The sequence below is a fragment of the Drosophila persimilis genome, unplaced genomic scaffold (genome assembly GCF_003286085.1).
Source record: "Drosophila persimilis strain 14011-0111.01,24,50 unplaced genomic scaffold, DperRS2 tig00000002-arrow-pilon, whole genome shotgun sequence".
Lineage (NCBI taxonomy): Eukaryota > Metazoa > Arthropoda > Insecta > Diptera > Drosophilidae > Drosophila > Drosophila persimilis.
This window is the reverse complement of record NW_020825289.1, coordinates 8,108,994-8,124,163: the sequence shown is the minus strand read 5'-3', so window position 1 is coordinate 8,124,163 and position 15,170 is coordinate 8,108,994. Positions and strand designations below refer to the sequence as shown.

General features: G+C 52.6%; 4 protein-coding genes across 4 annotated transcripts; 3 read left to right on the top strand and 1 right to left on the bottom strand.

The window, feature by feature from the left end:
- Positions 1 to 26: 26 nt before the first annotated feature.
- Positions 27 to 3,531, bottom strand: LOC6590730. Its single transcript, XM_026987105.1, has 8 exons — positions 3,506 to 3,531; positions 2,656 to 3,434; positions 2,335 to 2,597; positions 1,936 to 2,272; positions 1,238 to 1,854; positions 607 to 1,153; positions 296 to 550; positions 27 to 237 (listed from the first exon to the last, which is right to left on the bottom strand). The coding sequence occupies exons 1-8, from the start codon at positions 3,529 to 3,531 to the stop codon at positions 227 to 229; spliced, it is 2,835 nt and encodes a 944-aa protein (XP_026842906.1). The 3' UTR covers positions 27 to 226.
- Positions 3,532 to 5,692: 2,161 nt separating this feature from the next.
- On the top strand, positions 5,693 to 6,496 carry LOC6590728. Its single transcript, XM_002016143.2, has one exon. The coding sequence runs from the start codon at positions 5,693 to 5,695 to the stop codon at positions 6,494 to 6,496; it is 804 nt and encodes a 267-aa protein (XP_002016179.2).
- Positions 6,497 to 6,528: 32 nt separating this feature from the next.
- Positions 6,529 to 7,349, top strand: LOC113565261. The gene has a single exon (XM_026987104.1). The coding sequence runs from the start codon at positions 6,699 to 6,701 to the stop codon at positions 7,347 to 7,349; it is 651 nt and encodes a 216-aa protein (XP_026842905.1). The 5' UTR covers positions 6,529 to 6,698.
- Positions 7,350 to 12,721: 5,372 nt separating this feature from the next.
- Positions 12,722 to 14,556, top strand: LOC6590727 (adenosine deaminase 2). Its single transcript, XM_002016142.2, has 2 exons — positions 12,722 to 13,750; positions 13,826 to 14,556. Exons 1-2 carry the CDS (start codon positions 12,779 to 12,781, stop codon positions 14,447 to 14,449), a joined length of 1,596 nt encoding a protein of 531 aa, XP_002016178.1. The 5' UTR covers positions 12,722 to 12,778; the 3' UTR covers positions 14,450 to 14,556.
- The last annotated feature ends 614 nt before the right edge of the window (positions 14,557 to 15,170 follow it).

Below are 15,170 nucleotides of genomic sequence, written 5' to 3'. Positions count from 1 at the left end.
GTCACTGTTTCGAAATACATGGGGGGCCGTCTTGACAGCTATTACGTTTATTCCGTTCTGTGATCATTTTCAAACCCATTGCTCACGAGACATAGGAGCTGTCTCAACAGTCTATAGACTCTTCTGTATCTCCAGTGACCATCTTCACCCGTAAGAGTAGTGTTGAAGTGTTGTGGCTTTTATTCTTTTGACCATCACTCCTCTATAAAAAAGTCCTCGGGAACTATTAAAAATGAGCTGCAAAATACAAGATTTCTAAAACAAATTCCAACTGAAAATTAGTTCTGAGTCTCACCAGATGGCATCCGATTGTGCAGCCTCACCATAGTGGGCAGAAGGAGCTTCAGGCTGCCGGCCAGCATGATGCAGAAGCCGGCCATGGCGAATGCAGCCGAGTAATCTTGGGTAGCCTCCACCAGAATGCCACCCAGAGTGGTGCCAATGAAGACGCCCATGCCCATGGCCAGAGCTGTAATACCGAAGGCATTAGTCAGCTTTGAAAGTCCCAGGTACCGCACATAGATGAGGGCCCGCAGTGTGGCGTATACAGCTAAGGGTCAGGGATCAGAGGTCAGATTTGGTCCCACATAGGCGTCCCACACCCACCTGGCGCCAAGCCATAACAAAAGCCGTACACCAACTGGAACCAGACAACATCGGAGCCACAGAAGGCGCTGAGGAACACGAAGAAGCCCCCAAAGAACATGCCTCCGCCACAGATGTAGGTAGTCCAGGCGCGCAGCTTGTAGGCCACGAAGCCGCAAGTGATGCGCATCGCAAAGTTCGTGATCCCGATCGCTGGCGCAATCAGGTTGCTATACTCTGCGGGAACCTCCGAGCGGGCCTTGGAGTAGACAAAGGGGATGTTGAAGCCCATCGGGTAGAAGAAGGCCGACGCCACCAGCACCCGGAACTCGAACGACTCCAGCAGGTGGTAGTCGAAGAGCTTGTTGAGGGCCTTCACGATCTTGTTCTGCAGCCAGTGGCGCTTGTTGATCGGCGGTCTCCTTTGCATGCGAATGCGACTGATCGATTGACCAGGTCGTTCCTCATAAGGAACCGGCGACTCCAGTCCAGAACTGTTCGGGTACTTCTTCTTTTCGTCGCTGGTGTAGCCCTGGATATGGGCTATGCCGTAGGTGGCCTTCTGGGTCTGTGTGAGGAGAGTGACAAATGGGCATTATGTCCATTGTGGATGCCAGACCCGAAGGGAGGGAAGGGAAGGGGACACACTCACATGCTTGGCCGAACCCAGTAGCTGCATCTCCTTGCCCTCGAGCTGCTCCGTGCTGTGGGGCTTCTCGTAGTCGACGGGACCCGTGTAGAAGAGATCCTCGCGCAGAATCGGATCGGTGCGGATCACTAGGTTGCGATCCTCATCAATGGGGCGCTCCTTTTCGTCCTCCTCCTCCTGCGTCCTCGTGCAGCAGGGCGAGATGCGTCGAAAGAATGGCGTTCGCTTCGGCTCCAGCTCGTACTGCTCCAGGATGGTCTGGGTGTCCATTCTCGAGACGGAATCGCGCATAAAGTTGTGCACATAGAAGTTGCCGTAGTACTCCTCGGAGCTGGAGTCCATCTGGCCCATCGGCTTGTTGAACACGCCCACCTGCGTGGGCGCCACCTCGACGTAGGCGCAGGCAATCACACATATGATAATGATCACGGACACGTGCACCCGGAGCACGTTCCGCCAGCCGATCCACGGGACCAGCCAGCTGTTGAGGAACGAGAAGACCACGATGCCGGCTCCAGCGCCGGAGCAGGAGAAGCCGCTGGCCAGCGCCCGATACCGCTCGAAGTAGTAGCCGATGATGAGCTGCGAGCTGACCCATATCATGCTCAAGGACGGACCACCTGTGGGTTGTGGGGGGGGTGGGAGCTGCGATGTTTATAGTCGGCGCTCGCACTGTATGGGAGGGGGGAAGGGCAACCTACCAATGACGCTATAGAACATGATCAACATAGTCAGGCCCGTGCTGAAGCTTGCCGCCAGTATGGACATGGCTGAGATCACTGCTCCGGCCATGGCCACCGGCCGGAAGCCGTAGCTGTTGATCAGGGCGCTGGAGAAGGCGCCGCCCAGGAAATAGCACCCGATCTGGATGCTGGCCACGAGCACAATGCGCGAATTGTCGGCCCCGAATTCCTTGGCCATGAAGGGCAGCAGGATGCCGATGGAGAACACAATCCCGTCGACGATCAGCTGGGCCAGGAAGCTGAGGACGAGCACGACCCAGCCGTAGCCACCGTCGGGCGGGATCACCATGTAGATCTGGCAGATCGGATTGGTCGGATTACTCTCGGCGGGCCAGCAAGCCGCATTCACTCACTTACAAACACATACCCCGCGTGCAAGGTGCCGGCTGCCAGGCCCAGGCTCTCCTTCCGCTTCCGTTTGGAGAAACTGCTGGTGGAAGAATCGGTCAGGTCCGTGAACTGCCCGACCATCATGTTGTCGATCGACTGTGGGACATCTGACTCCATCTCCTCGAGGCGTCGCGAGGCGAACGATATGCGATTGTCCGGCGGCATGCGTTCCGTGCTACGGACATAGAGCGACTCCTCCGAATCATCCTCCGGCAGTGCCTTGTTGGGTCCTGCAAGAGCACAAAACCCACCCTTAGCACACGAACATGTCCTGCCTCGGCGACTTACTCTTCTTGAAGATCTTCGCCGTCTTGGTGATCAGGATCTCGTGGTCCTCAAGGTCGTACGGCTCCGGCTCACGGCTGGTAGTGGTGCTGGTGGACTCGATGTCGCTCTCTTCCACGAGAGCCTCCTCGGACTTCACGCGATCGTTGGCCTGGGAAGACGGCTTGGGCCTTCGAACAGAAGGAGTGCTGTGAGCACGGCCCTTATCGGTGCCAACCGCCGTGTCCACCAGGCGAGGCGGCGTTGGCCTCTCCGCTTGCACAAGGATGTACACTGGTTCCACGTAGGGTAGCTCGGAGATGGGTTCGACGACAGACGGAGCCGTCGGCACGCGCTGCGAATCGGCGGTGCTCACTCCGGTGTCCACCAGGCGGGGCGCTTCATGGGAATCTGATTTGACAAAGATTTGGGGCACCCGTATCCACCGCTTAGACGGCTTACTCTTGGACTCGATATCCCTCCGCTCCATCGCTTTGGACTGCTGATGGGTTAAGTCCATGGAGGCTCTGGCTTTTGTCGGACTCCGACTCCGACTCCGGTTTCGCTCCCTCCATGGCGGAGGCGCTGTGGGTTGTGCCACGACATTCTGTGGTACCCTGTGGCCTGACTCACCCGCATCTGGGACGTCCTGCCGCTCCCCATTCGCCCCATTGGAAATATTTTGATCCACGTTCCGTTCCTCATCGTTTGACGTCGTCTGCAGGCCCTGTGTTCCGGTCAACGTCCCCCTACTGCCGCTCGCACTTGTCCCCGGCTGCGTCTCGTCCTGTGACGGCGTTGGGCTGTCGGGTTCAGCAGCGAACGGATGGGAAGTTATTTCGACTGGCTTGTGCTCCCGGACGCACACACTCACCTACCTCGTTTACGCTCCCTACTCATTTTTCGAGTCTGGCACAGCGTTTCCCTGACATTTTTCACAAATCTCTCCCTGACTGGCTGCGTATCCGTATCCGAATCCGAGTCCGTACAGAATCCCAGTCCTAATGTCAATGCCTGAGCGCGAACTTTTCGCGGAGCGGGAAGCCGTCTACGTGTCTGGCTGTGATATGAGAAATTCCCCCCCCCTCCCCCCCCCCCCCCCCCCCCCCCCCCCCCCGCCTGCTGTGATGACTGGGGCGGGGGTGCTCTAGTTCCGTGGGATGTCGCCGAGCATTAGCTTCACTCGGTTACCAAATGCTGTCCTGGCTGCTGCCACACGCACGTGACAGGCAGTCTGCCCCCCCTCCCCACCTCCCCCCTCCAGAAGCTCCACTCCACTGGAAGTTGGTTTTACTGTTATATTGCTCGTTCTGTTACTTTTTGTCCCCATCCCGGACCCGGACCGAGTCCAATCTCAATCGCAGTCCTCTGGGACTGGATCGTATTCCCCCTCGCGGTTCCCGTTCCAGTTGCCTGTTTATTTTGGAGCAAAACAAAATTGCATCAGTGCAATTTCATTGATTGCAAGTAAATGAAATCATTCCGTAGTCGTCTCACTGCCAACTTTCAGAAGAGCAGGACACAGCACAGCCCCCGGAGTGCATTTGTGCTTTAAGGGGGGAACTGCAACATTTTGGTTCAAGATAGTTCCAAAGAGAGTTCTCTCTCTCTCTCTCTCTCTCTCTCTCTCTCCTGCCAGTTACTCAAGTCAGTCGCTCAAAAGCCACACTGAAGTCAAGAAGGAGTGGAATACCGTGCCCATTTCCGGAATTTGTTTGCCGAACAATCGATACAGCTATCTTAAGCGAATAGTCTAGGGGATGCCATCACTGAATTTGTATGAGAAAAAAACTTTACGCAAAAGATGTGACAGATAGATCCCTTGCCCCAGTTGAATATTCCCGCAGGACTGTAGAAAATTTGAGATGAAATTGAATGGAAAGGGTAATGGCCATGAAAGGTGCTCCAAGAATGGTGCTTTTAATGAATCGCCTCAATCGCCATTCAGAGCTCCCCTCCATCGCAAAACCGAAGCCTCTCTGAAGTGAATCAAAGCCCCGGCTACTCGAAAACTTCTCAAAAATGCACTAATTAATTAGCGTACGCTTTTTAACAACCAGCGGCCGCTGTGTGCTGCACTCTAGGCCACTCTTGGGGCCCAGTCCCCGCCCCTTTCGCGGCGTCCACTTGAGGGGCAGCTGCCCCTCTGTTTTCACAACAACTCTATGCGGAAATTGTTTTTTCAAAAGGTTCGCTCGTACGTGCTGGCTTTTTTATGGCCATCGCGCTTTGTTTTCTCCCCCCCCTCACCATTTTTTGTTGTTGTTGAGATTGGGATTGGATCTGAAGCGGATGCAGGGCAGAGGCTGTGGTTGGGGTGGAGGTTGGGAGAGCGCCTTGAAATCGAAACGCCAGAAAGATTGCGCTGCCAAATTGTTAACAGCAATTGACCCAATTTTATGGAGGGGCCCTCATGCATGGCCGACCAGTGCACTGGCTGCCCGGACTCCAATAAAAATATCGGCGTAAAAGCGAAAACGGCCCTGAGAGCTTCAGAGGTTTTCGGGATTTCCCCCCAGCTTTTTGTTTTCTTTTTTTTGTTCCGTTCGGAACTGTCGTTTCGCCGCTGCGCTCTGTTTGCATTAAACAGGCAGCCAGGAGGTTGAAAGGGGGAGGGGGCTTGGCCATGTCTATTTTTTCTTTATTACGAATGCTGTTGTTCGGATTGGGGGGGCACCCCCCCCTAAGGGCACAGCAGCGAGGCATTCAACAAAACGAACGGGAACGTGAATCAACAAGGAAAATCCATTTGGGGCCGAGGGGCTCTCAATTGTCAAGGCTATCGCGAGTCCGACCAGCAAAACTATGGCCAAACATTAAGTGTATCCTTGCAGCCGCTTGCTGTGTACAACGCTGTGTTTCAAGGAAAAGGGATTCCATCAGTGTTTGCCACTTGAATCATAGGTATTTCAGTTGGTATATCCAACTCCCAAAGGGAACGGAGACTCCACACTATCAGGCTACCTCTGAAAGATACTTTCAACACCACGAATCCCCACAACACTTGAAATCTGTTACTGTTCCGGCTCCGCTGTCTAAATTTTCGTGCGTAGACCTCGTCATGTTCGCCAACGCGCTGCCCATCCGTGCCAAAATCCTCCGTGAAATGTCCTACATGAGGCGGAGTCTGCTCGACAGCACGCTCAGGCGCCGGATGATGCCCATGGCTGGGTGGAGCAGCAACAGCACCGACGATTGGGAGCCGATTCCGTGCCATTATCGTGTGACCAATAACCCTGTGTGTCGTCCCGTTGCCGTGAGCCGACCCAAGTACTTTCGGCGGCCGGAGAACTGCAGGACGGACGAGGAGCTGGCCGGAGATCCGCGTAGCTCTCTGGGAGTGTTTTCGCGGTGCAACATTCCGTACAGACCCCAGGCCAAGTGCATGAGCTCGTGCGGGCAGCGCATCGACAAGACCATGTACCGGCCGAGTCGTAGCCTGCACCGCGTCTACCAGCAGCACTGGGTGGAGGAGAAACGCTACCGGAAACCGCGACGCAGATGCCGTATCGTTCCGGCGGAAGTATCGATGCGGCTTCCAGGGAAGAAGTGCGACGAACTGCCCAAGAAGATTTGCCACGTCTACGCTCGCATCAAATGCCCGAAGCTGGCTGACTTCATACACCGAAGGTGTCCGAGGGTGAGGATGTGCCACTGTAAGCCCGTGGCCGGCAACACCAGCTGCCTTCGCGGCCCCAAGCACAGCAAACGCCAGCGTCGCCGCACCCAGTATCCCAGTTACTCCGAGTGCTTCTCCGAGACGAATGCAGCGAGGCCCTGTGAGTGTCGCTGCTTGGCGGCCCCACCACTCTGCGATATGTTCAGCTTCGCCAGGGACCAGCGACGACCTCAGAACAACATTTAAGCGACAGACATCACTCAGAAGCGAACCAAGTATGCCTCGCCGAACAGCTCCTAGGCCTCGATTGGGGATGGGGATCCGGCTCCGGCTCCGGCTCCTGCTCAGTCCGATCGTGTCGTTTGGGTCGTGAACACCTAACAAATTATCGTGTTCGTTTGTTCCGTAGTCGGCTTCTTTTGGCTTCCGTTCGAAATTCCTGTTTGTGATGAAACTTCTCCGAGGCCTTGTGGGTCGGCTGGTGGCCAAGCCCCAGTGCACGGTGTCCGTACTGAGTAGGTCGCTTACCACCGAACAGAAGATGAAAGCCCGGCGCATAAAGTACACATGCCCGCCCAGGAGCACGCCGACCGTGTGCGACGAAGATCCTTGTGACGGCCCCCCGCCCCGAGACCTCACCGATTACCGGCCCAGCGACAAGGCCCTGCGGAGGTACCAGCGCACCTGGCGGGAGAGCTATCCCGTGCCGCAGCCTCACTTCCGGAAGAAGAAGATCTATCCGACGCAAGCGAAACGATCCCGCGGCACGATGAACAGGCCCCAGACGGCGTGCAAGCCGGACGTGCCCGAGCACACCGGAGCCCGCATCAAGCCAGAACAGCTGATGGACGTTCAGAGGATCGGCGCCATGCCCTGCTGCAAGTTTTCTTTGATCCACTGTCGACTTGTGAGGAACCCTCCCTCGTGCAACCTCCACTTCCGGCCTTCGTGCTGCACGAAGCGACCCACGAAGTACCCGAGCTTCTCGGAGTGTCGCAAGCCCGAGCTCCAGGAGCCGCTTCCGTTCTGCGAGTGCGTCAAGAAACCCTCGATCTGCGATATGTGGGCCTACTATCGCCGCAGATACAGGGGCTGGTGAAGCTGAACAACTGCCCGGATCGCAAACAGAGGAGGAGTATTTTGGTATACTTTTAAATAAAGCCCTTTTTGTTCCCTTTGCCCCCCTTTGTCTTAAATGGCGATGGTATCGTGCGCGGGGTGCCTGAGTTCTGGTTTGGCTTAGAATTCTTTTCTTTGGAACACACTGGAACGTTTTGGAACAGATTTCTCTCGGCTGGCACTTGTCTTTTCCTCAGATTCACTTGCTTTTAGTTTTTTGCTCTGTTTTCTTTAAATGTTTTATTTAAAACTGCGAAATGCGAATGGGAGGAAGTAAACTGCTGATTCCGCTTGATGGTTAATTCCTGGTCGTCAGCGAAATCCCTGTATCCTGCTCTATCCTGGCACACCCTCTGCAGCTCTTCATTCTTTCTCCCTGCAGCTCTTCAGCTGGAGTGCTCTGCCGTGCAATTCCTAAAAGGGATTTGCATGCCGCTGAGATGTTTATCGTAAATTGTTGCCGTCGTCGTCGTCTCTCCTGTCCTTTCCTTTCCCGGCGGCGGCCCTGTCGTCTGGCGGCGCACAAATGTCAACGGCACAAAGCTCTGACGTTTACATTGAAAGTCACTTTGGGTGCCAGACAGAGATGGAGACAGACGGAGACACACAACAAAGGCAGACGACAGTGCGGAAAAGAGACGGATACAGAGATGCAAAGAGAGACGCAAACAGAGCCAGAGACGGCAGGGAGCGATGGGCTAATGAAACGCGCCAACAAAATGCAATGAATTTTTATTTAAATGCAAATGTTTACCCTCCCCTCTGCTGCACCTCGCCTCAGCTCTACTCCAAGGAAGTGTTTTATTGTTGAGCAGAGCAGAGCAGAGCAGAGCAGAGCAGAGCAGAGGAAATGGAACCGAAAACACCCCACGTATAGAGCCGAGAATTTGCCAAACATTTTCCCCTATTGCTGTTTGGGTAAAAAGTATGCCCTGGAGTGACATTTAGCACAAATGAAATGTATGGCTAAAAAGTTGTCTATTTCTGTGCCGAAACAAATAATTTTATTATAAAAGTTCCTCGTGTTTTTTGTTTTTTATCCCCATGAATGGTGCTTGTTTGTGTCGGCTCGTGGCTTTTGTTGAGTAATAGATAGGGGGGGGGGGGGGGGGGGGGGTGTGTGTTGGGGCATGTGTTGTGTGGAATGTTAAGTGAGATATATGTCACCAGGAATTGTGCTGAAAGGACAGACAAAGAGCTCGCCGAAGGGATGCGAATTGTGTTTACTCTATGGAAATGTGGCCATAGACCATTTAAAAGCTCTCCCTAAAAGAGAAGCCAAAGCATTGGTGTAAAGGAGACAGATATATGAACCACAAGCAGAAAAAGCGTGCAGGGGAGAGCGAGCTTAGAGAAACGTATATCAGAAGAGAGCGAGCTTAGTCCATAACGAAAGCTTGCGGAAAAGATCTCTCATGAGAGCTTACAGAGTTGAAGATTCTTCTCCCAATTGTCGCATAGACTTTGCCTATTCCCTCCTCCCATCAATCCCTCATTCCCTCCTCCCATATCCCACTCGTACTCATACATTTCTTGTATGTAGATTACTTATGATAAGGTTTTACGACTCTGAAGCCCAGTTGCTCGCCGGCTTAAAAGCTTTTTGCGGTACGGTTATGCAGAAGAATTTGGTGGAGCAGCGGCACGAGCTGGAGCTCAGCGGTCGGTCCAGCTAGGGCCTTAGGCGGGGCCAACGACAGCAAACAAACAAATTTAGTTATGGACCAACAAAGTTGCCATGCCTTTTTGCTTTACAGCTTGGCCAATTAGTTGGACGACAAGGACGAGGCGAGGACGAGGACTAGGATGATGCTGCCACTGCTGCTGGCGTCTTAATTGCACGTGCACTTTTAATGCAAGCCCTGTGCAACCGCATGCCCCTTCCGCTGTAAACGTACATATATGTGGCAGTGGCAGCAGCACCCACACATAACCATAAATGTAAAATGCCACGGGTGCACCCCATGCCCTCCCTCCTCCTTTTTCCACTGCTGTTTATACACTTTGTTGGCTCCGTGTCCGGCTCTAAATGCCTGTTTCCCAGCTTGCTAGATTGTTAATATTATTTTATAATTTCTTTTTATTACTCTTATGGCTGCCCATGCCCCATGCTCCACTCCATGGCAATGGCAATGGCAATGGCCGTAGAGTGCCGTAAACATGTACAGATCTTGGGGCCACCATTTGGCTAGTCAAAGTGTGGCCATTAAATGTTAAGCAGGCAATGCCCACAAAACGCTATATGGCCGGTGTGGGGGGTCAAGTGCGCAGGGGGGTGGCTTTTAACATTCAGAAATTGAGCCATTTAACCCCGAGAACTAAGGAAGTACCTGGCAATTAAGTATTGCCGAGTGTTAGGGAATTTTAAAAGGACCAACTAGGATGGGGATCCGCAAAAGCACCTTGCGTGATCTTCTTGGACTTTGGGCCTGGCCTTGACGTTAGTTTGGTAGCTGCTTGATAGAATATCTTTCTATAGTTTACTCTTCTAAAAATAAGACAGTCTTATCGGATAAGTATATTTCTACTTAAAAAATCGCGATGGAAAACCTCTTGAAGCAGCACTAAAGTCTGGCACTGTATATCCTTACAAACTATAAGGATGATGACTGAGTACGGATTCGCACCTAATATTCTGACAGTGTACGTGTCTGTAGGGTCGTCATTCAGCAGAGGAGCAGTAAATACAAGCTGCTGTTCCCCCGCCCCATCCACCCTGCCTGCCTGCTGCCACAGTTGACATTTATTGGAGACGCGATTCTATTGACATAATTCGAATAGGCAACAACGTGCCACGCAATTGAAATGCCTCAAAATGCAAATTGCCTCAGTGGCTTCAGTAGGCAGGGCAGGGCAGAGCAGGGCAGGGCTTTGAAGACAAATCAATTTGATGAAATACCAAAAGTAGAATGAAACACACAAAGGAAGAAGTAGACACAGACACAGGACCTGACAGTGTGTGTGGGGGCGCCCATTTTCGGGCATTGTGCGAATGACAATGGGAAGAGATAAAAACGACAGCCACAAGCCGCGGATGAGCATTGTCTCAGCTCCAAGGGCAGGAGGGAGCACTGGGACAGTGAGTGGCGTTTTGTGGCAAAGAGTTTAAACAGCTGTTGTCGAGCAACGGACTGTGGACGACTCCGAGCTCCGGACTATGGCTTATCGCCAGCATTTTGACGACTGGCGGCAGTCGGTTTAATTATGGCATTTAATTCCGAGTCCATTGTTTGGCCATCTCGGCCGGAGGACAAAAACATGCAACAGTTTTTGTTGCCGCCAGTCCCTGTTACCAGGCGGAAGTACATTTGTCCTCGTCCGGCCGACTGCATATCCCGGAAGTTTTAGCACACACACATGACTGTCCTTGGCAATCCATGGAGAGAGAGATACAGATACAGATACAGATACAGATAGAGAGGGAGCCCTGATAATGAAGCCATTTTTGGAGACTGGACCCCGCTTTAAAATGCCGTTTATGAAACATGTGCCGGCATTTATGCATATTAAATTAGCCAGCTTAGGCGGCAAAATAAACAGGCCAGGGGCCTGCCACCGAACCCTTTTTTATGGCCTGCGAGAACTGTGTCTTATTCGCACACATTCCGCTTAATATTCAGAGGCTCAGCTGGCTCAGACCCTGCGCGCCTGCCACATATGTACATATGTATAAGGAAAGTGGAAAGAGCAACAGAACGGTATTATAGTTGTTTGGGGGCAACTTAAAAACGCATGTTGAAAGTTTTCAAGTGTGAATTGCTCTTCATTTTGGCCAACAGACCGACGCCCGGCCCGAACGCACGAAGGAGGAGGAAGGCCGCTTGCTGCCGCCTTTCGTTGCCTACTTTTGTGCGCCAGCGTACATCTGGATCTGTGTGGGTGTGTGTGTGTGTGTGTGTGTGTCTTTATGGCCGCATGGTATGGGTGTAACAAAAAGAAACATAAAATAAAATGGCAACGGCAGAGATGTTTTATAAAAATTTATATGAGCATAATTTGTAAATGCAAAAAGGAGCAAAAAAAACAACACACATCACATCTGAAAAGGAAAGGAATGGAAAATGAAAAGATGGAAAAAGAGATGTAACCAACGCCTTTTCTAGGGCGTGGTGCCTGTGCACGGCGATGAGGAGGCGGGCAAAGAAAACTGAAAATGGTCTTTAGATGTAGATGTAGGAAAGAACACATATTTCCACAGAGAGAGAGAGAGAGAGGGCAGGTCCATTCGGATGGCCAGAGATGGTGGTGGAATGGGAATTCCCTGGGAATTGGAATGCTGGAAATTTAAGAAATATTTTAGTTAATATCCGACCCCATGTCCATAGTCGTTGCCACAGCCCTGATGTAGATAGAAATGCATGGAAATATGGAATCGATAGCATCTAATGCATAGCATAAGGAAATCTCTTGGACCCGTAAATACCCTTTAAACTCTGATCTGAAGGGATGAAAAGTAATTAAGGAGCAGTCTTCCAGGCAGTCATACTCTTATATTCTGGTTGAGATTGACAGCTCCCTGGCTTGTGGCATTTGGCATGCGGCAGTCAATTAAGATGCAAATTGTTTTTGCATAAAATCAAATTTCGTTTTCCGGCAAACAACCAAAGGAATATCAGCTTGCCACTTGTCGTGTGCCTCTGCTGCTGCTTCTGTTGTTGCACCAACAAACAAGGTGGGGCAGAGAGGGTGGTGGCATCAAGAACAACACCGAACATTGGCAAATGCTTAAATGTCGTTCAAGTTTTCGAGTTAAGTGCACTCCATATGCAATCGACACATGTGTGCAACAAAACTCGTTAACACTTGAAAAGTTTCCATGGGCCTTGGGGCATCTCTGTTCCCGACGAAGACGTGCCCCCGACAAGAGACGTCTTTGTGTGTATGTGTAAGTAATGTAATGCTGCTGAAAAAACACTTAAGCAGAATATCCAGAGTATGTATGTATGTGTGCTCCAGCCCCAGCGAATTCCCACAGTTCAGAGTGGTTCATCCATTTTGTTGGTAGCACAAATCATGGATGGGTGCGGGGCAGGGAGCTGTGCTGTGGTGCTGTGTGGCCTTTGGGCATCATATATTCGAGGCAAACAGCCCCACATGATTGACAAGTCGATGGTGCAAGAAAAACACTATCTGGAGAGCCCTGCCTCCCAGTAACCCAATACAGAGATACAGAGAGCTCCCCAGGCGGGGGAATGCTTTAAGATGCAATTAAATGGAAACATTTTTGGTCCTGCGATCAGCAGTAGGTTCCCCAGAGACTTCCCAACTTCCAATCAATGAGGATTATTCAATCAAAATGTATGTGCTTTGCTGGCTCTCAAAATTGACTTTTCAGTTTGTTAAATATTCTAGAAAATTCCCTGAAAATATTCACACCCCTAGAAGTGCTATAGTCCTTTAGATAGCAGGATGTCAGGCCTGTTTCGGCCACCAAGGATTGCCGGATCGATGCGTCTATTTCACGATATCACGGATATCCTGTCGTTGCGGGAGATAATTGGAGCCACGAACCTGCGGAAGAGCACGCCCGAGGAGTACCGAATACTGCGCGACATTGTCACCTCCTTCGAGCGGTACCGGGGAGTGGGCAACGACATCCAGCTGACGCTGCAGGAGCGGGCTGCCAACGAGGTGATCATGTGCGAGAAGAAGAGGGAGTACCAGAAGGGCATCCTGGACCCCAGCAAGTTCGCGCCGGGCCGCCACATCTTCCAGGTGCTGCACAAGATCCGCAGGTCGCCGCTCTTCAATATACTGACCAAGATGCCCAAGGGGGGGGCCCTCAAGGTGCACGACACCTCGTTGTGCAGCACGGACTACCTCATCCAGCTGATGTACAAGGAGCACCTCTGGGTGTGCACCATCGACGAGGGATGTTGCGTGGTTGAGTTCCGGTTCGCCGAGCAGAAGCCCACGAAGGGCCTTCACCCGGAGGGCCAGTGGGAGCCGATCGAGCAGCTCCGTGAGCGGCGCGGCGAGGAGAACCTCAACAACTACCTGCGCCGACGCTTCAGCATGTATCAAAAGGAGAGCTTCGAGAACAACGCTGAGGCCTGGCGCCACATGATGGGAATCTTCGATCTGCTGGACGGCCTCATCCAGTACGCCCCCGTCTGGGCCGAGTACTACTACCAGGCCCTCAAGGAGTTCCACGCGGACGGGGTGCAGTACATGGAGGTGCGGACCACGATGCCCCAGCTGTACTGCCTGGACGGAGAGAAGCTGCCGGTGCGCGAGACCGTCCAAATCTACCAGGACGTGATGAAACTCTTCAGGAAGGACTACCCGGACTTTATCGGCGCGAAGCTCATCTACGCCCCGCTGCGGCATGTCCAGCCGGAGGTCGTCGGACAGTATGTCAAGCAATGCACCGAGCTAAATGTGAGAGACAGCGAGAGAGCCTGTATTCTGTGTTCTGTATTCCGTATTCCTTTGCCTTTGCCTCTGCCTTTGCAGAAAGAGTTCCCCGGCTTTGTGATTGGATTCGATCTGGTGGGCCAGGAGGATGTCGGCCATCCGCTGAGCCAATTCGTCGAGGAGCTGATCAAGCTGCCCGACAACATCAACTTTTACTTCCACGCCGGACAGACGAACTGGTACGGCTCCCACGTGGACGAGAACCTGATCGACGCCATAATGCTGGGCACGAAGCGGATCGGACACGGGTACACGATCACCAAGCACCCGCTGCTGATGCAGCTGGCCAAGTACATGAACATCGCCCTCGAGGTGTGCCCCGTCTCCAACCAGGTGTTGCAGCTGGGCTCCGACTACCGCAACCATCCGGCGGCCACGCTGATCGCCGAGAACGTGCCGCTGGTCATCTGCTCGGGCAGTCCCGCCTTCTGGTGCGCCTCGCCGCTCTCGCACGACTTCTACATGGCCTTCCTGGGCATCGCGCCCATGAATGCCGACCTCAAGTTCCTCAAGCGCATTGCCAAGAACTCGATCCGGTACAGTGCGCTCAAGGACGAGGCCAAGGCCAAGGCCATGGAGAAGTGGAAGAAGAACTGGGAGGCGTGGATCGACGATGTTGTCAAGAACAAAGACAAGACCCTCCAACAGACCCCAGCCAAGTGAATAAAGTCCAGGAACTGAAGTCCGTATGCCACATAATCTTCTATGAAGGATCATTTTGAATACACCTACTGCTATGGGATGCCCATGCCCATTTAGTGCCATTTATGTTATCAAGATTGATAGTATCTTATCGCTTCCCTGCTGATAGTGTGAATGTTGTTGTGGTTGACCCCTTTTGTCTCACAAACTATCCGCCGTAAGCCGCTTAGCCACACTGTTGGCCATACCTAAAGCACACACGGGCTTATCCAATTAGGTAAAGTGCCGCCTTCTCTCCTTCCCCATACTTCATGGGGGGGTTGGCTCTTCCCTTTATGCCATACCTGATGGAAATGGCACCTGCAATGACGCAACCTTGCCTCGCGGAGCACAAAACTTTCACCCTCACGCACGGAGCCTGGCTCCCCGTAGCCAAAACGGAAATCGCCGGGTTATACCTGGAGCCTGGCTGGAGTCTCGACTGGAGCTGCACTTCCAGCCACGGCGCAAATTGTTTGAGTTTCCGCTTCGTGATTATTTCGGTCAGAGGCAGAGGCAGAGACAGAGACAGAGGCGAACCAATAAGTTTCTGCCCCAAGTTTTTATTGCATAGTTCGAGGAAGAGAGGGAAAGAGAGGCAGGGTGGTAGTTCCGGAAGGAGGGTCATGCAAATGTCACAGACACAAACACTTCCGCCTGGCTTTGGCTTCAGCTCTTACGAGTATTCTTGAGGCATGTTTCA